This window comes from Oncorhynchus gorbuscha, linkage group LG09 (assembly GCF_021184085.1).
Source record: "Oncorhynchus gorbuscha isolate QuinsamMale2020 ecotype Even-year linkage group LG09, OgorEven_v1.0, whole genome shotgun sequence".
Lineage (NCBI taxonomy): Eukaryota > Metazoa > Chordata > Actinopteri > Salmoniformes > Salmonidae > Oncorhynchus > Oncorhynchus gorbuscha.
This window is the reverse complement of record NC_060181.1, coordinates 77522395-77538399: the sequence shown is the minus strand read 5'-3', so window position 1 is coordinate 77538399 and position 16005 is coordinate 77522395. Positions and strand designations below refer to the sequence as shown.

The 16005-nt window shown below is 45.5% G+C and overlaps 1 protein-coding gene across 1 annotated transcript in view; it reads left to right on the top strand.

The window, feature by feature from the left end:
• The first annotated feature begins 6660 nt into the window (after positions 1-6660).
• rnf17 (ring finger protein 17) overlaps positions 6661-16005 on the top strand; it is a 29484-nt gene continuing 20139 nt past the window's right edge. Inside the window, 15 exon segments of the mRNA XM_046363573.1 lie at positions 6661-6862; positions 7326-7438; positions 11465-11562; positions 12612-12675; positions 12846-12935; positions 13175-13278; positions 13485-13653; positions 13747-13823; positions 13950-14024; positions 14107-14528; positions 14645-14752; positions 14859-15020; positions 15149-15320; positions 15443-15584; positions 15750-15940. Coding sequence (XP_046219529.1) covers positions 6784-6862; positions 7326-7438; positions 11465-11562; positions 12612-12675; positions 12846-12935; positions 13175-13278; positions 13485-13653; positions 13747-13823; positions 13950-14024; positions 14107-14528; positions 14645-14752; positions 14859-15020; positions 15149-15320; positions 15443-15584; positions 15750-15940 — 2066 coding nt within the window. The 5' untranslated portion in view covers positions 6661-6783.

Below are 16005 nucleotides of genomic sequence, written 5' to 3'. Positions count from 1 at the left end.
ACGGAGTAAATGGAATGGTATCAAACACCTGGTTTCACATGTGTTTGATACCATTCCATTCACTCTATTCCAGCTATTAGAGACATGTAGGCCAAATGTTCAAGTAGTGAGTCATCATCAATAACACACTGTGGTGTGAAAACCAAATCATGTTCTGTGTCAAACTATATTTATGGACCACAATTACTGGTACACATGAAGAGTTTTGATGTTTGTTACAATATATCTGCCTCTTCCAAGTTTTCTAAATAAATACTTGTCATAATATTGATGTAGTGACTAGTGAGTTATGCATAACAAGGCCTGAGAATGAAATCAAAGAGATTACAAAGACAAAAAAAAAGACAAAAAAAAGCACTATTATGCACTGTTTGACGAAAGTTTGTGTTTCATACAGTACTTATAGTGAATGAAGACCTACAGATAAAACACATATACATACATTCTCGCTCTTTCGCTCTCTCTATATCACTCATTCACCAACACACTGAAACACACTCACTCCTTCACACAAACTGGAACCCTCGGTTACGACCCCCGTCTCGCCCTGAGAATGTGTATCAATGCTGAGAAGCAGGTCAAGCATTCTGAAAGTGCAGCAAAGTGAGATAATTGTCACACTGTGATTTACCCAGACAGCTTAGGGCTTACCACTCAAATATACCCCCACCGCTAAAGACCCCACCCTCTGCACCCCCCGGCACAGTACCATTCAAAAGGCCACTGTTTCAAAGGCAATTGTCCCCGATAAGAGGGGGCAGGGGGAGTAATACCTGTTTATGACTGACAGGCCCTGGGATAGTTGGCGACAGTGTGATTAGTGCCCTGGCGAACGAAGGCCCTCTGATGTGGCTGTGTGTGATATCCCCGGCTATTAGGGCCTCCGGTCGCTTCTAAATACCCCCTTTAGGTCCGACTGGTACCTCCACCTCCCAGCACTGCTTTGAAGACAGGGTCAATGAAGAGTGGATGGGGGAATGGAAGAGGGGATGGGGGAAAAAAGAAAGCCCTGAGAGAGGACCAGGGCACCTGAGGGTTCACACAGAGTAGTATGTGGTGGCATTCACTTCTTGAATTCAAATTAACTTGGAGAACTTAGATCCCAACTTAAAAGAGAGCAATATTTTCCCGAAACTCTCGCATCTAACAATATTATATACTGTACAAAGAATAATAAATAAATGTTGGTTGTTAAGAGCCATATTGGCCATCTGAAGAGAGAAAACCTCTCTATTGAGTAGGCTTATTAATACATGGACCCAATGAGCACATTGAGCAGGATCAGTGTATTGTGGGGGTACAATATGGCCCTCTGTATCTCTCCCATTACCTTTCATGCAATAACGCCATAGGCACAGCTCAGTTCACAAAAAGAGCAATCCTGTTTGTGTCAGCTGACCTAGATTTAATGAGAAGATCTACTGTATGTCTCTATTTTCCCTTTGGGGTAAAGTCTCCTGGAGTGTCTGTTGACCTTTTCATGTGTTCCAGAGACACAGGCCTGAGCAGGGAGACAAATGCTGTTGAACACCACACTGTCAATCCGATGAATCCAATGAATTATTGGGAATTTGGTATTGTTGTTAAAAACATGGAGTATGAAACCAGGGGTGGGAGGGAATCACCCGAGGATGAGTATTGACCCAAATTTGGAGGGAAAGTTGGGATATTACCACGTCGACCCCCCCTGGGCAGCCCACCTCATTGGTTCATTACCCGTGGTAAACATGCTTCTCCCCCTGCCAGTCTGCAGCTAGCCCTGGTAAATACCATAGGCCAGATTCCTCCACAGACAGACTCGTACATCTCTTTGCACTCTAGGCATCTGTCTGACAGGCTACAGTCAGTAGGATGAATCCATGCCTCTTTTTGCCATACTTACCCTAGGGCTGTGACGGTCATGGTATTTTGAATGACGTAATTGGTCAGCTAAATGAATGCGGCCAATGTTATAACTGTTCTAATACCAACAACAAATAGTGTTTTAAGATGCCCATTTTCTCCTCTTCTCCGCTCCGCTCCTGACTACATGTGCTGCTGCTCCAGAGAGAAGGGCATTGTCTAGACAACTAAAGTATTGTTTGCTACAACACCTTGGTTGTTTTTGCAACAAAGTTTCATCAGGTTCTAGAGTCCATGTTACAGTAGAAACAGACTCAACTACACAAATGCCCGGCTGTCCCGTTTTCAGTCTGCTGTGCTTTTTTACTACATTTACATTACATTTAAGTCATTTAGCAGACGCTCTTATCTAGAGCGACTTACAAATTGGTGCATTCACCTTATGACATCCAGTGGAACAGTCACTTTACAATAGTGCATCTAAATCTTAAAGGGGGGGGGTGAGAGGGATTACTTATCCTATCCTAGGTATTCCTTAAAGAGGTGGGGTTTCAGGTGTCTCCGGAAGGTGGTGATTGACTCCGCTGTCCTGGCGTCGTGAGGGAGTTTGTTCCACCATTGGGGGGCCAGAGCAGCGAACAGTTTTGACTGGGCTGAGCGGGAGCTGTACTTCCTCAGTGGTAGGGAGGCGAGCAGGCCAGAGGTGGATGAACGCAGTGCCCTTGTTTGGGTGTAGGGCCTGATCAGAGCCTGGAGGTACTGAGGTGCCGTTCCCCTCACAGCTCCGTAGGCAAGCACCATGGTCTTGTAGCGGATGCGAGCTTCAACTGGAATGGAAGCCAGTGGAGAGAACGGAGGAGCGGGGTGACGTGAGAGAACTTGGGAAGGTTGAACACCAGACGGGCTGCGGCGTTCTGGATGAGTTGAAAGGGTTTAATGGCACAGGCAGGGAGCCCAGCCAACAGCGAGTTGCAGTAATCCAGACGGGAGATGACAAGTGCCTGGATTAGGACCTGCGCCGCTTCCTGTGTGAGGCAGGGTCGTACTCTGCGGATGTTGTAGAGCATGAACCTACAGGAACGGGCCACCGCCTTGATGTTGGTTGAGAACGACAGGGTGTTGTCCAGGATCACGCCAAGATTCTTAGCGCTCTGGGAGGACACAATGGAGTTGTCAACCGTGATGGCGAGATCATGGAACGGGCAGTTCTTCCCCGGGAGGAAGAGCAGCTCCGTCTTGCAGAGGTTCAGCTTGAGGTGGTGATCCGTCATCCACACTGATATGTCTGCCAGACATGCAGAGATGCGATTCGCCACCTGGTCATCAGAAGGGGGAAAGGAGAAGATTAGTTGTGTGTCGTCTGCATAGCAATGATAGGAGAGACCATGTGAGGTTATGACAGAGCCAAGTGACTTGGTGTATAGCGAGAATAGGAGAGGGCCTAGAACAGAGCCCTGGGGGACACCAGTGGTGAGAGCGCATGGTGAGGAGACAGATTCTCGCCACGCCACCTGGTAGGAGCGACCTGTCAGGTAGGACGCAATCCAAGCGTGGGCCGCGCCGGAGATGCCCAACTCGGAGAGGGTGGAGAGGAGGATCTGATGGTTCACAGTATCGAAGGCAGCCGTTAGATCTAGAAGGATGAGAGCAGAGGAGAGAGAGTTAGCTTTAGCAGTGCGGAGCGCCTCCGTGATACAGAGGAGAGCAGTCTCAGTTGAATGACTAGTCTTGAAACCTGACTGATTTGGATCAAGAAGGTCATTCAGAGAGAGATAGCGGGAGAGCTGGCCAAGGACGGCACGTTCAAGAGTTTGAGAGAAAAGAAAGAAGGGATACTGGTCTGTAATTGTTGACATCGGAGGGATCGAGTGTAGGTTTTTTCAGAAGGGGTGCAACTCTCGCTCTCTTGAAGATGGAAGGGACGTAGCCAGCGGTCAGGGATGAGTTGATGAGCGAGGTGAGGTAAGGGAGAAGGTCTCCGGAAATGGTCTGGAGAAGAGAGGAGGGGATAGGGTCAAGCGGGCAGGTTGTTGGGCGGCCGGCCATCACAAGACGCGAGATTTCATCTGGAGAGAGAGGGGAGAAAGAGGTCAGAGCACAGGGTAGGGCAGTGTGAGCAGAACCAGCGGTGTCGTTTGACTTAGCAAACGAGGATCGGATGTCGTCAACCTTCTTTTCAAAATGGTTGACGAAGTTATCTGCAGAGAGGGAGGAGGAGGGGGGGGGGGAGAAGGTGGCAAAGAACTTCCTAGGGTTAGAGGCAGATGCTTGGAATTTAGCGTGGTAGAAAGTGGCTTTAGCAGCAGAGACAGAGGAGGAAAATGTAGAGAGGAGGGAGTGAAAGGATGCCAGGTCCGCAGGGAGGTGAGTTTTCCTCCATTTCCGCTCGGCTGCCCGGAGCCCTGTTCTGTGAGCTCGCAATGAGTCATCGAGCCACGGAGCGGGAGGGGAGGACCGAGCCGGCCTGGAGGATAGGGGACATAGAGAGTCAAAGGATGCAGAGAGGGAGGAGAGGAGGGTTGAGGAGGCAGAATCAGGAGATAGGTTGGAGAAGGTTTGAGCGGAGGGAAGAGATGATAGGATGGAAGAGGAGAGAGTAGCGGGGGAGAGAGAGCGAAGGTTGGGACGGCGCGATACCATCCGAGTAGGGGCAGTGTGGGAGGTGTTGGATGAGAGCGAGAGGGAAAAGGATACAAGGTAGTGGTCGGAGACTTGGAGGGGAGTTGCAATGAGGTTAGTGGAAGAACAGCATCTAGTAAAGATGAGGTCGAGCATATTGCCTGCCTTGTGAGTAGGGGGCGAAGGTGAGAGGGTGAGGTCAAAAGAGGAGAGGAGTGGAAAGAAGGAGGCAGAGAGGAATGAGTCAAAGGTAGACGTGGGGAGGTTAAAGTCGCCCAGAACTGTGAGAGGTGAGCCGTCCTCAGGAAAGGAGCTTATCAAGGCATCAAGCTCATTGATGAACTCTCCGAGGGAACCTGGAGGGCGATAAATGATAAGGATGTTAAACTTGAAAGGGCTGGTAACTGTGACTGCATGGAATTCAAAGGAGGCGATAGACAGATGGGTAAGGGGAGAAAGAGAGAATGACCACTTGGGAGAGATGAGGATCCCGGTGCCACCACCCCGCTGACCAGAAGCTCTCGGGGTGTGCGAGAACACGTGGGCGGACGAAGAGAGAGCAGTAGGAGTAGCAGTGTTGTCTGTGGTGATCCATGTTTCCGTCAGTGCCAAGAAGTCGAGGGACTGGAGGGAGGCATAGGCTGAGATGAACTCTGCCTTGTTGACCGCAGATTGGCAGTTCCAGAGGCTACCGGAGACCTGGAACTCCACGTGGGTCGTGCGCGCTGGGACCACCAGATTAGGGTGGCCGCGGCCACGCGGTGTGGAGCGTTTGTATGGTCTGTGCAGAGAGGAGAGAACAGGGATAAACAGACACATAGTTGACAGGCTACAGAAGAGGCTACGCTAATGCAAAGGAGATTGGAATGACAAGTGGACTACACGTCTCGAATGTTCAGAAAGTTAAGCTACGTAGCAAGAATCGTATTGACTAAAATGATTAAAATGATACAGTACTGCTGAAGTAGGCTAGCTGGCAGTGGGTGCGTTGTTGACACTACACTAATCAAGTCGTTCCGTTGAGTGTAATAGTTTCTGCAGTGCTGCTATTCGGGGGCTAGCTGGCTAGCTAGTAGTGTTGTTTACGTTACGTTGCGTTAAAAGAACGACAATAGCTGGCTAGCTAACCTAGAAAATCGCTCTAGACTACACAGTTATCTTTGATACAAAGACGGCTATGTAGCTAGCTACGATCAAACAAATCAAACCGTTGTACTGTAATGAAATAACTGATTGGTTCTCCTCTGTGTCTTTCTCACTCAAACGCCCACATGGACAGCCACACACAGTTCACAAGCCTCACCTGGTTGAATGTAGGGCCTACTTGTTTCCTTTACCTCAGACTGGTGGACGCAGGCTGAAGGGCAAAGTTGTTGTATTTGACTGTGTTTACTACATTACCTATGCCGTCTGGTTATTCTGCTCCTGGTAACCTGTCACTTCCCATTATTCAGCTCCATTGCACAGCTTGCCCTGCCCTTAGGCACAGTGTTTGGAATACTGCAGCTGCATATAGATCGAAGTGATGTCTCCTCGGCCTCATTGCTGCACATTAATGAATGTATACTGTGGGAATCAAACAGTCGGTCACAATTATGAGATTTAAATATATAGACATTAAATCAATTAGGTCAACTTACATGTAAAACTAATTTTAAACTGTTCTTTCTCACTGTCTGCCCCAAAGCACTTGTTTCACCTGTAGGCAATAACATGTACATAATTAACACATTCATACAACCAATTTAAATATTATTACTCATTTTAAATAGAGGGTTTACCATTGCTACCCGAAAGGCCGGTATTAAGTAGTTTCATTTTACCGTCAAAAGTTAATCTATGCAGCCGGCTGTACACTCATATCCCCCTTGGACCCGTTCGTAAATATAACATTGTCCATTCAGCTGTAAAGGTTTCGATTTCCTCCTTAAACCCATTTAATGGCAAGAAGGTGAAAAAACGGTGGAAAATGCCTACTTTCTTTATTATGTTTAAAATTCATTGTTATCATCATGCACTTGAGTGCACAATGGTCAACGTGTTCTTTAGCCTACCTGTCTTGACCACAATACTCACAGACTACATCACTGCCGGGTGCAGGCGGTTCCGGAAGGCCAGGGATTGCTAAAGTATGATATGGCGCCCTCAAGTGGGAATTATGGAGAAAGAAGTTGCCTTTTCTCCGCAGCCTTTTCCATCCATCCTGTCGTGTGCACGGTTGGGCCTTTCCATCTGCTCTTTGCGTGCCTTTATGCGCACGTGACATAATTGGAGGCAGAGGACTCAGAAAGAACATGTGAAACCGTAGTCGTCCGTTCAAAAATGTCGGACAGAACGCCTCGAGCCGACAACCCGAACTCTGTGGTTTGTAACATATGCGGTATTGCTTACACTTTACCAGGTAAATTCTTTGTAATAATTATAATTTGCCAGTCCACATATTGTCATTCATGTTGTTTAAGGTTTTAGCTATATCGAGCTAACGTTACCTGTCAAATTGCACACCTGTTAGCTAGCTTCGGGCCACGTTGTGGCTACCAAAAGTTATACCGTCCATTTTCTTCAGTAAACAGGCGAACTGTGTTTATACAGTAACGTTATATCGTAGTTAATAATACATTTTGTTGACTTGAAGAAGCTTATCAAGAGTTTGGTCCGGTCACATCATCTCATTCTGCCTATAGACTGCCACAGTGCCAATACATCTGGACTGGACCATTATGGCCAGAGAGGAAGTATCTTCCGTTAACGTTAACTCTTATGGCATAGGAAAGAAATTGTTGCAGGTTTAGCCACCTCCTTCCCCCAATCTAAAAATGCACAAAACGTTGTAAAATACATCTTAATGCCATTAATCTTTTCAGAGGACGAAATCGTTGGCAACCTTCCCAATGTCCTCCTATGTTCCCACATCTTCTGCACTACCTGTCTGCGCTCGCTGGAGTTTAACAATGTCATTCTGTGCCCTGAATGCAAGGTACAGTACTAGCACCTGATGTCAGCTATACAACAAACACTACATGAAACTGATGGTCACATACATATTTCAAAAGGGGTAAGGCTGTAAATGCAATGCTGAATGTATACACTTCCCTGTATATGTATAGTCCCTATATTTTCAACATTTTCACATTTACAGTAATATAAATCAAATCCAATTATATTTGTCACATGCGCTGAACACAACAGGTGTAGTAGACATTACAGGGAAATGCTTACTTTACAAGCCCTTAACCAGCTATGCAGTTTTAAGAAAATACCTTTTTTTTAAAAGTAAGAGATAAGAATAACAAATATTTAAAGAGCAGCAGTAAAATAACAATAGCGGGGCTATATACAGGGGGTACCGGTGTTGAGGTAATTGAGGTAATATGTACATGTAGGTAGAGTTATTAAAGTGACTACATAGATAACAGAGTAGCAGCAGTGTAGGAGTGGGGGGGGGGGGGACAAATAGTCTGGGAAGCCATTTGATTAGACTTTCATGAGTCTTATGGCTTTGGGGTAGAAGCTGTTTAGAAGCCTCTTGGACCTAGACTTGGTGCTCTGGTACCGCTTGCCATGAGGTAGCAGAGAGAACAGTCTATGACTAGGGCTGGAGTATTTGACCATTTTTAGGGCATTCCTCTGACACCGCCTGGTATAGAGGTCCTGGATGGCAAGAAGCTTGGCCCTGGTAATTTACTGGGCCATACGCACTACCCTCTGTAGTGCTTTGCTGTCAGATGCCGAGCAGTTGCCATACCAGGCAGTGATGCAACCCGTCAGGATGCTCTCGATGGTGCAGCTGTAAAACCTTTTGAGGATCAGGGGGGGGGAATAGGTTTTGTCGTACTCTCTTCACGACTGTCTTCGTGTGCTTGGACCATGTTAGTTTGTTGGTGATGAACAGTTCTTGTGCTGACGTTGCTTCCAAAGGCAGTTTGGAATTGTGTTGCAACCAAGGAGAGAGAATTTTTACGCGCTTCAGCACTCGGTGGCCCCAATCTGTAAGCTTGTGTGGCCTACCACTTCACGGCTGAGCCGTTGTCGCTCCTAGACGTTTCCACTTCACAATAACAGCACTTACAATTGACCTGGGCAGCTCTAGCAGTGCAGAAGTTTGACAAACTTACTTTTTGGAGAAGTATAATCTTATAACGGTGACACGTTGAAAGTTACTGAGCTCCTCAGTAAGGCCATTCTACTGCAAATATTTGTCTATGGAGATTGCATGGCTGTGCTTGTTTTTATATACAGCGGGGCAAAAAAGTATTTAGTCAGCCACCAATTGTGCAAGTTCTCCCACTTAAAGATGAGAGGCCTGTAATTTTCATCATAGGTACACTTCAACTATGACAGACAATTAGGGGAAAAAATCCAGAAAATCACATTGTAGGATTTTTTATGAATTTATTTTTATGGTGGAAAATAAGTATTTGGTCACCTACAAACAAGCAAGATTTCTGGCTCTCACAGACCTGTAACTTCTTCTTTAAGAGGTTCCTCTATCCTCCACTTGTTACCTGTATTAATGGCACCTGTTTGAACTTATCAGTATAAAAGACAACCTGTCCACAACCTCAAACAGTCACACTCCAAACTCCACTACGGCCAAGACCAAAGAGCTGTCAAAGGACACCAGAAACAAAATTGTAGACCTGCACCAGGCTGCGAAGACTGAATCTGCAATAGGTAAGCAGCTTGGTTTGAAGAAATCAACTGTGGGAGCAATTATTAGGAAATGGAAGACATACAAGACCACTGATAATCTCCCTCGATCTGGGGCTCCACGGAACATCTCACCCCGTGGGGTCAAAATGATCACAAGAACCACATGGGGGGACCTAGTGAATGACCTGCAGAGAGCTGGGACCAAAGTAACAAAGCATACCGTCAGTAACACACTACGCCGCCAGGGACTCAAATCCTGCAGTGCCAGACGTGTCCCCCTGCTTAAACCAGTACATGTCCAGGCCCGTCTGAAGTTTGCTAGAGAGCAGTTGGATGACCCAGAAGAAGATTGGGAGAATGTCTTATGGTCAGATGAAACCAAAATATAACTTTTTTTGGTAAAAACTCAACTTGTCATGTTTGGAGGACAACGAATGCTGAGTTGCATCCAAAGAACACCATACCTGCTGTGAAGCATGGGGGTGGAAACATCATGCTTTGGGGCTGTTTTTCTGCAAAGGGACCAGGACGACTGATCCGTGTAAAGGAAAGAATGAATGGGGACTTGTATTGTGAGATTTTGAGTGAAAACCCCCCTTCCATCAGCAAGGGCATTGAAGATAAAACGTGGCTGGGTCTTTCAGCATGACAGTGATCCCAAACACACCGCCCGGGCAACGAAGGAGTGGCTTCGTAAGAAGCATTTCAAGGTCTTGGAGTGGCCTAGCCAGTCTCCAGATCTCAACCCCATAGAAAATCTTTGGAGGGAGTTGAAAGTCCGTGTTGCCCAGCAACAGTCACAAAACATCACTGCTCTAGAGGAGATCTGCATGGAGGAATGGGCCAAAATACCAGCAACAGTGTGTGAAAACCTTGGGAAGACTTACAGAAAACATTTGACCTCTGTCACTGCCAACAAAGGGTATATAATAAAGTATTGAGATAAACTTTTGTTATTGACCAAATACTTATTTTCTACCATAATTTGCAAATAAATCAATTAAAATTCCTACAATGTGATTTTCTGGATTTTTTTCCCCCTCATTTTGTCTGTCATAGTTGAAGTGTACCTATGATGAAAATGACAGGCCTCTCATCTTTTTAAGTGGGAGATCTTGCACAATTGGTGGCTTACTAAATACTTTTTTGCCCCACTGTACCTGTCAGCTAGGGCTGGGCAATATGACTATATATATATTGTGTGACAATAGAAAAACGTCTATTGTTTCATATTATGCTCTATTTATTTTGTTGTGTTGCAAATCACTCTTTACGGCAATATTTTTTGTCAATTGGATGACGCTTTGTGTTGCAAATTTCTTTCCACATGTGAACGCAAACAAACATGGAGGAGAGTGAACGTAGCATGGAGACACAGAGCTCGTACCTAAAAGAGCGGCTACTTTGTTCGCATGGACATGGTTTGGGTATGAAAAGTCTGGCACAGACCAGAAAACTGTCCTCTGCAAAATATGCTGCAGGCCGTTCCTGACAACAGAATCAAACACCACTAACCTATTTTACCACCTACGCAAGAATCATGTGAAACTGTACGGAGAGAGTCTACAGATGAGACCCAAAAAAGTACAGTCGTGTGCTCAAAAACAACCCCCCCCCAAACTCATTGCGAGAGGCTTTTGCCCGCAGCACACCATTTATGGCAAAGAATCACGAAGATGGAAGGAGATAACAGCTGCTGTTACAATTTACATCTGCAAAGACATGGCCCCAATTTACACGGTTGAGAAACGGGGGTTTCGTGAGTTGGTGCTAACTCTCGACCCAAGGTACCAAATGCAAATTGATATGTGACACGTATTAATGCCAAAATAACATGCAAAACAGGCAAGCCCTCCAAAATATATATATTTTAGGCCTATATTTATTTTGTTTGCAACTATAGTTGAAATGTTTTCTATTTACCTTTTTTAGATTTTATACATTAAAATTTTGTTTTGTTACATGCTTAATTGAAAATTTGCACAAAGGTTCTAAATAAAAGGAGAAATAATCAAATGAGTAAGTACCTTTTTATTTGTTGAGTATAATTCAAAGAGAAATAGGCCTTTTACATGTGGTCGTTTTATATAAAGTTATTTATTGAATTTACAGAAAATGTGCTATATGTATCGTTATCGGGATATGAAATTACCTATATCGAGATATGAGATTTTGGCCATATCGCCCAGCCCTACTGTCAGCAATGGGCGTGGCTGATACAGCCGAATCCACTAATGTGAAGGGGTGTCCACATACTTTTGTGCCAGTTCATACTACTTACCAGCAGGCTAATTGGCTGCAGTGTGAATAAGTAGTGTAGTTGTATGAAATGCAGTGGGTGTTCCTGCAGGTTGAGTCCACTCTTCCTGAAGGAGGGGTGGAGGGACTGCAGGTGGACAGCAGAATCATTGGCCTCATCTACACAGCCAAAATGAACAAAATGAAAAGGTATATAACAGTTTATTTCACATACTTATAAATACACACATGCCAGCCACTATGATTCACTTTGGCAGTTTACAATGCAGAAACTGAATTGCTGTCCAGTTGACCTTACACACATATTAAGAGCATAATTATAAATAGAAAACATTTCAATATTATTTCCCCCTATTCTAATATCTCCATGATGAACAAAAACTTCAAACTAGAAATATAATACATTTGGAAAGTATTCAGACCCCTACACCTTTTCCATATTTTGTTACATTAGACTTATTCTAAAATTGAGAAAATATATTTTTTTCCTCATGCTACGCACAATACCCCACAATTACATTTTTTTAAATGTATAAAAAAATAATAAACATCTTTATTTACATAGTGCCTTCGTAAAGTATTCATACCCCTGACTTTTTCCCCAAAAAATTACGTTACAGCCTTATTCTAAAATGGATTAAATTGTTTTTTTTTCCCCCCTCATCAATCTATACACAATACTCCATAATGATGAAGCAAAAACAGTTTTTTGAAAATTTTGCTAATTCAAAATCAAAAACTGATATCACATTTACATGAGTATTCCGACCCTTTACTCAGTACTTTGTTGAAGTACCTTTGGCTTGGTTTTGCACTGTCAACTGTGGGACCTTATATAGACAGGTGTGTGTCTTTCCAATTTGTCCAATTAATTTAATTTACCACAGGTGTACTCCAATCAAGTTGTAGAAACATCTCAAGGATGATCAATGGAAACAGGATGCACCTGAGCTCAATTTCGAGTCTCATAGCAAAGGGTCTGAATACTTATATAAATAAGGTATTTCTGTTTTTAAATTTGAATAAATTAGCAAATATTTCGTAAAACCTGTTTTTGCTTAAGAGGTTTTGTGTGTAGATTAATGAGAGAAAAAACTATTTAATCCATTTTAGAATAAGGCTCTAACGTAACAAAATGTGGAAAAGGTCAAGGGACCTGAATACTTTCCAAATGCACTTTATGTAATCGTTCTTATTCTGTAGACAACCTTTATTTTTGTTTATTAAAACTCTGGTAGAGACAGACCGAGGCATCACAGAGTCAAATCCTCGTCTTCACCTCTCGAGGAGGACACAAAACAGGTATGGTTTAACGTTAATATAAGTGTGCTTGGCCTGTCTGATCAGTAATATCCAAGCTCCTGGAGTCGGTCAGCCAAACAGAGATGCAGGGTATTATTTAAAGAATGCTGCAGAAATGGAAGAATTTCTGTTGTTTCTATATTGTAGGCAATATATGTATTCTGTTCTAGGGTCCAGATGTAGAGAAAGCACTGAAAGCAGTAGAAGAGGCTCTGTCTCAGGCCTCTGAGAACATGGCCAATCTGGACAACATCCATCAGGTGAGCGACTAAAGTACTGTCCCAGATCTCCTGTCCTTCCATGATCCAATAATACTATGGCCTGGTTTCCCAGACAGATTAAGCCTCGTCATGGACTAAAAAAAAGCACATTAAATGGAGAATATACATTGTGTATGCTTTGTAGTCCGGGACTAGGCTAAATCTGTGTCAGGGAAATCAGCCCTGCATGAAAGCAAGATGTTACCTGTAGCATACCTGCCGTGTGCTTTGTTCTGCAGACTCTGGTGAAAGGCTTGATGGTGCAGGTGAAGAGAGAGAAGGCCAGACTGCTGATGGAGATAGATGAGGCTATGGACAGGGCCTTCACCATCCTCAATAGAAGGTACACCACTCTACAACCATCTCATACCTTCTTCTCACTAATGGGCTAGTGTGTTATGTATTTGTAGCTTCTGCTACTTATTGTGTGTATTGCGCTTGGCTGTAATGCTTTTTATCAGGGCTGATCAAATGGACGATATACAGTAAGTGGACCCAATTATTTTTCATTATGTTTCATGGGGTGAGGTGTAATTCCTACATTGTCAGGAAGGGGGCACTGGTGGCTGAGCTGACCAACATGGAGCAGCACTTCCCGTCAAGCAGGAGGGAACTGGGTCGGGTGGAGGAGAGGATGAGGGCCCTGGACACAGCCATGCAGAAAGCCAAGCAGGTCGGACAGCACCCCTCCCTGGAGAGCTACTGTGACCTGGAGCAGGTACATACACACACACACACACACACTAAACTGCACCTTCTGGTTGTAGAGTGGCACTTCAAGGAATACGAGGTGTGTTTGTGTGTTGAACAGTTGTTGGAGACCCTGCAGGCTTCTGTGGATGTACAGTCGTTTGACCTGAAGTGTCTGTCTCTGGGCTCTGGACTGAGGTGAGTCAATAAAGTTGACCTGAATTACAATTTAAAACCCTGTAGCTGTGTGGCCTGACCTGAGTTCTGCTACTGTAGTTTGAACTCACATCTGAACCATGGCGTGCATGTATGTGTGTGTGTTAGCTGCATAGCACAGCAGGATGCGCTGGGCAGGAGTTTGAAGGCGTGTCTGAAGATCAACATTGGGAACGCCAAGATGTACGTACTGTAATTGACTACAGATACATAGAAAATATATCTTTGTTAAATGGTTTAACTGACTTTTGAACTCCCCCCTCAGTCTGACAGATGAGCTGATCCACAGAGACAGAGAGAGGCCCCAGGAGCAGGCTGGGCCCAATAGGAAGGCCCCCCTGCTCCCACACTCCCTTAGCACCAGAGAGCCCAGCCGCCCCCAGCAGCAGCAGCAGGTGAGCCAAACGATGATGAGGCCTCCCCCGTCCAGCACCAGAGAGCATGTTCCACCTCACCAGGAGCAGGAAAGCCTGAGGATGACTAGGCATACCTGGGGCCCCTCTCCCATCCCTGGCCCTCGGCCCTTACCCAGCTCCAGCCCTGTCTCAGACTCCGGACCCAACGTCATCATAGAGGAGATTATAGAGGAGAATGAACAAGGAGGAGAAGGGAAGGACAGTTTGAAATCCTGCCATCAAGTCACCACAGCCTCATCCAAAACCACTGCAGCAGGGTTCTCAGTTGGAGGTTAGTGACAATGTCACAGCAACATTTAGAGAGCACGTTAGTGCATGTCTGCTGAGGTAAACTGCATCCCCATTACCCATAGGATAATAATGGTGTTTCTTGGTTTCTGCTTGTAGTTGTCCCAGCTCACCTGTCTGAGCTGCAGCAGTTCAGTGAGAGACAGAGAGCCCAGAGGAGCAGCAAGAAGAGCCAGGAGGACCTCCCACCTGTCAGTCAGGGGAAAGGTAGAAGAGAGACAGACACACATTTCACATAACATGCACAACCGTTATGGTCACATAATCTATAACTTGATGAATAGAGACGCATATAACCTGTGAGTGTGTTCAGTGTTCCAGGAGTGGGTGATGGTGACCCATGTGGTGAACCCTAACCACTTCTACATCCGCCACGTGGCAGAGCAGAGGGCCTGTATTCTGCTGTCCAAGAAGATCAACTCCCTCTGCTCTGGAGAGAGAGGACTGTTCACAGCCAGCGACATACTGGAGACTGGTGAGATCACTGTGTGTGTGTGTGATACATTACTGTGGGTATGTCCCTCTCTAGGCTTTATGGTGTTTGTGAAATGAAAGCAGTGCGATGTTGCCACTCTGACTATTGCGCGTGAGTGTCTCCGTCAGGCTCCACAGTGTTTGTGAAGTGGAAGGAGGGGATGTGGTGTCGGGCCACCCTGACAGAACTGTTCCAGAGAGGTCACCTGGACCCGGTCCGCAGCTGTCCTGTTCCTGAACTTCACCGTGTCAGAGTCTACTTCCAAGACTATGGTTTCTGCAAGGGAATAGCCCTGCAGAGGTACAGATGCACACGCACACACGTGAAAAACCTAGTAGGCATAAAAAGGGACAGAACATTGATTTGTTTTTTCAGTCACCCAGGTCTGTCTTTCTCTTACATCTCTACTTCCCCATTCCCAGTGAGGAGGCGGGTCCAGACCTGTTCATCAGGGACATGAATGAGCGTCTGAGAAGAGTGGACGTGGCCGGCCAATCAGAAATGAGCCGCTGGCTCCCTCAGGCTATCAAGTGTTCCCTCAAGGACATCGTGCCTGCAGACCTTGTAAGGGGCATACATTTGCATATTGTCCATATTCTGACATAACATTTGTGTATGTCGCCATCTATCTTTTTCTTCAAGTGAAGGGCTTTTGTATAAGTGACAAGGATGAATTTAGATTTGTTTTCTTTACCTGCATCCCCCTCCTTTTCCTCTCTTCTCTCCCAGACTAAAGGCTGGAGTGCGGAGGCCCAGGATGAGTTTCGCCGCGTGGTGGGCTCAGCCTCAGTAGAGATGCAGGTGTTTGGTCAGGAGAGAGGTGCTCTGCTGGTGGACCTGAAGAAAGCCCCCATGGACAGCGGTTCCAGCAACATGCCCATGTCCCTCCGAGAGTACCTGGTCTTCCTCGAGCTCGCCAGGTACATACATACTCAGGGTTCGTATGGTCATGAAAATCCTGGAAAAGACATGGAATTTTTTGAAT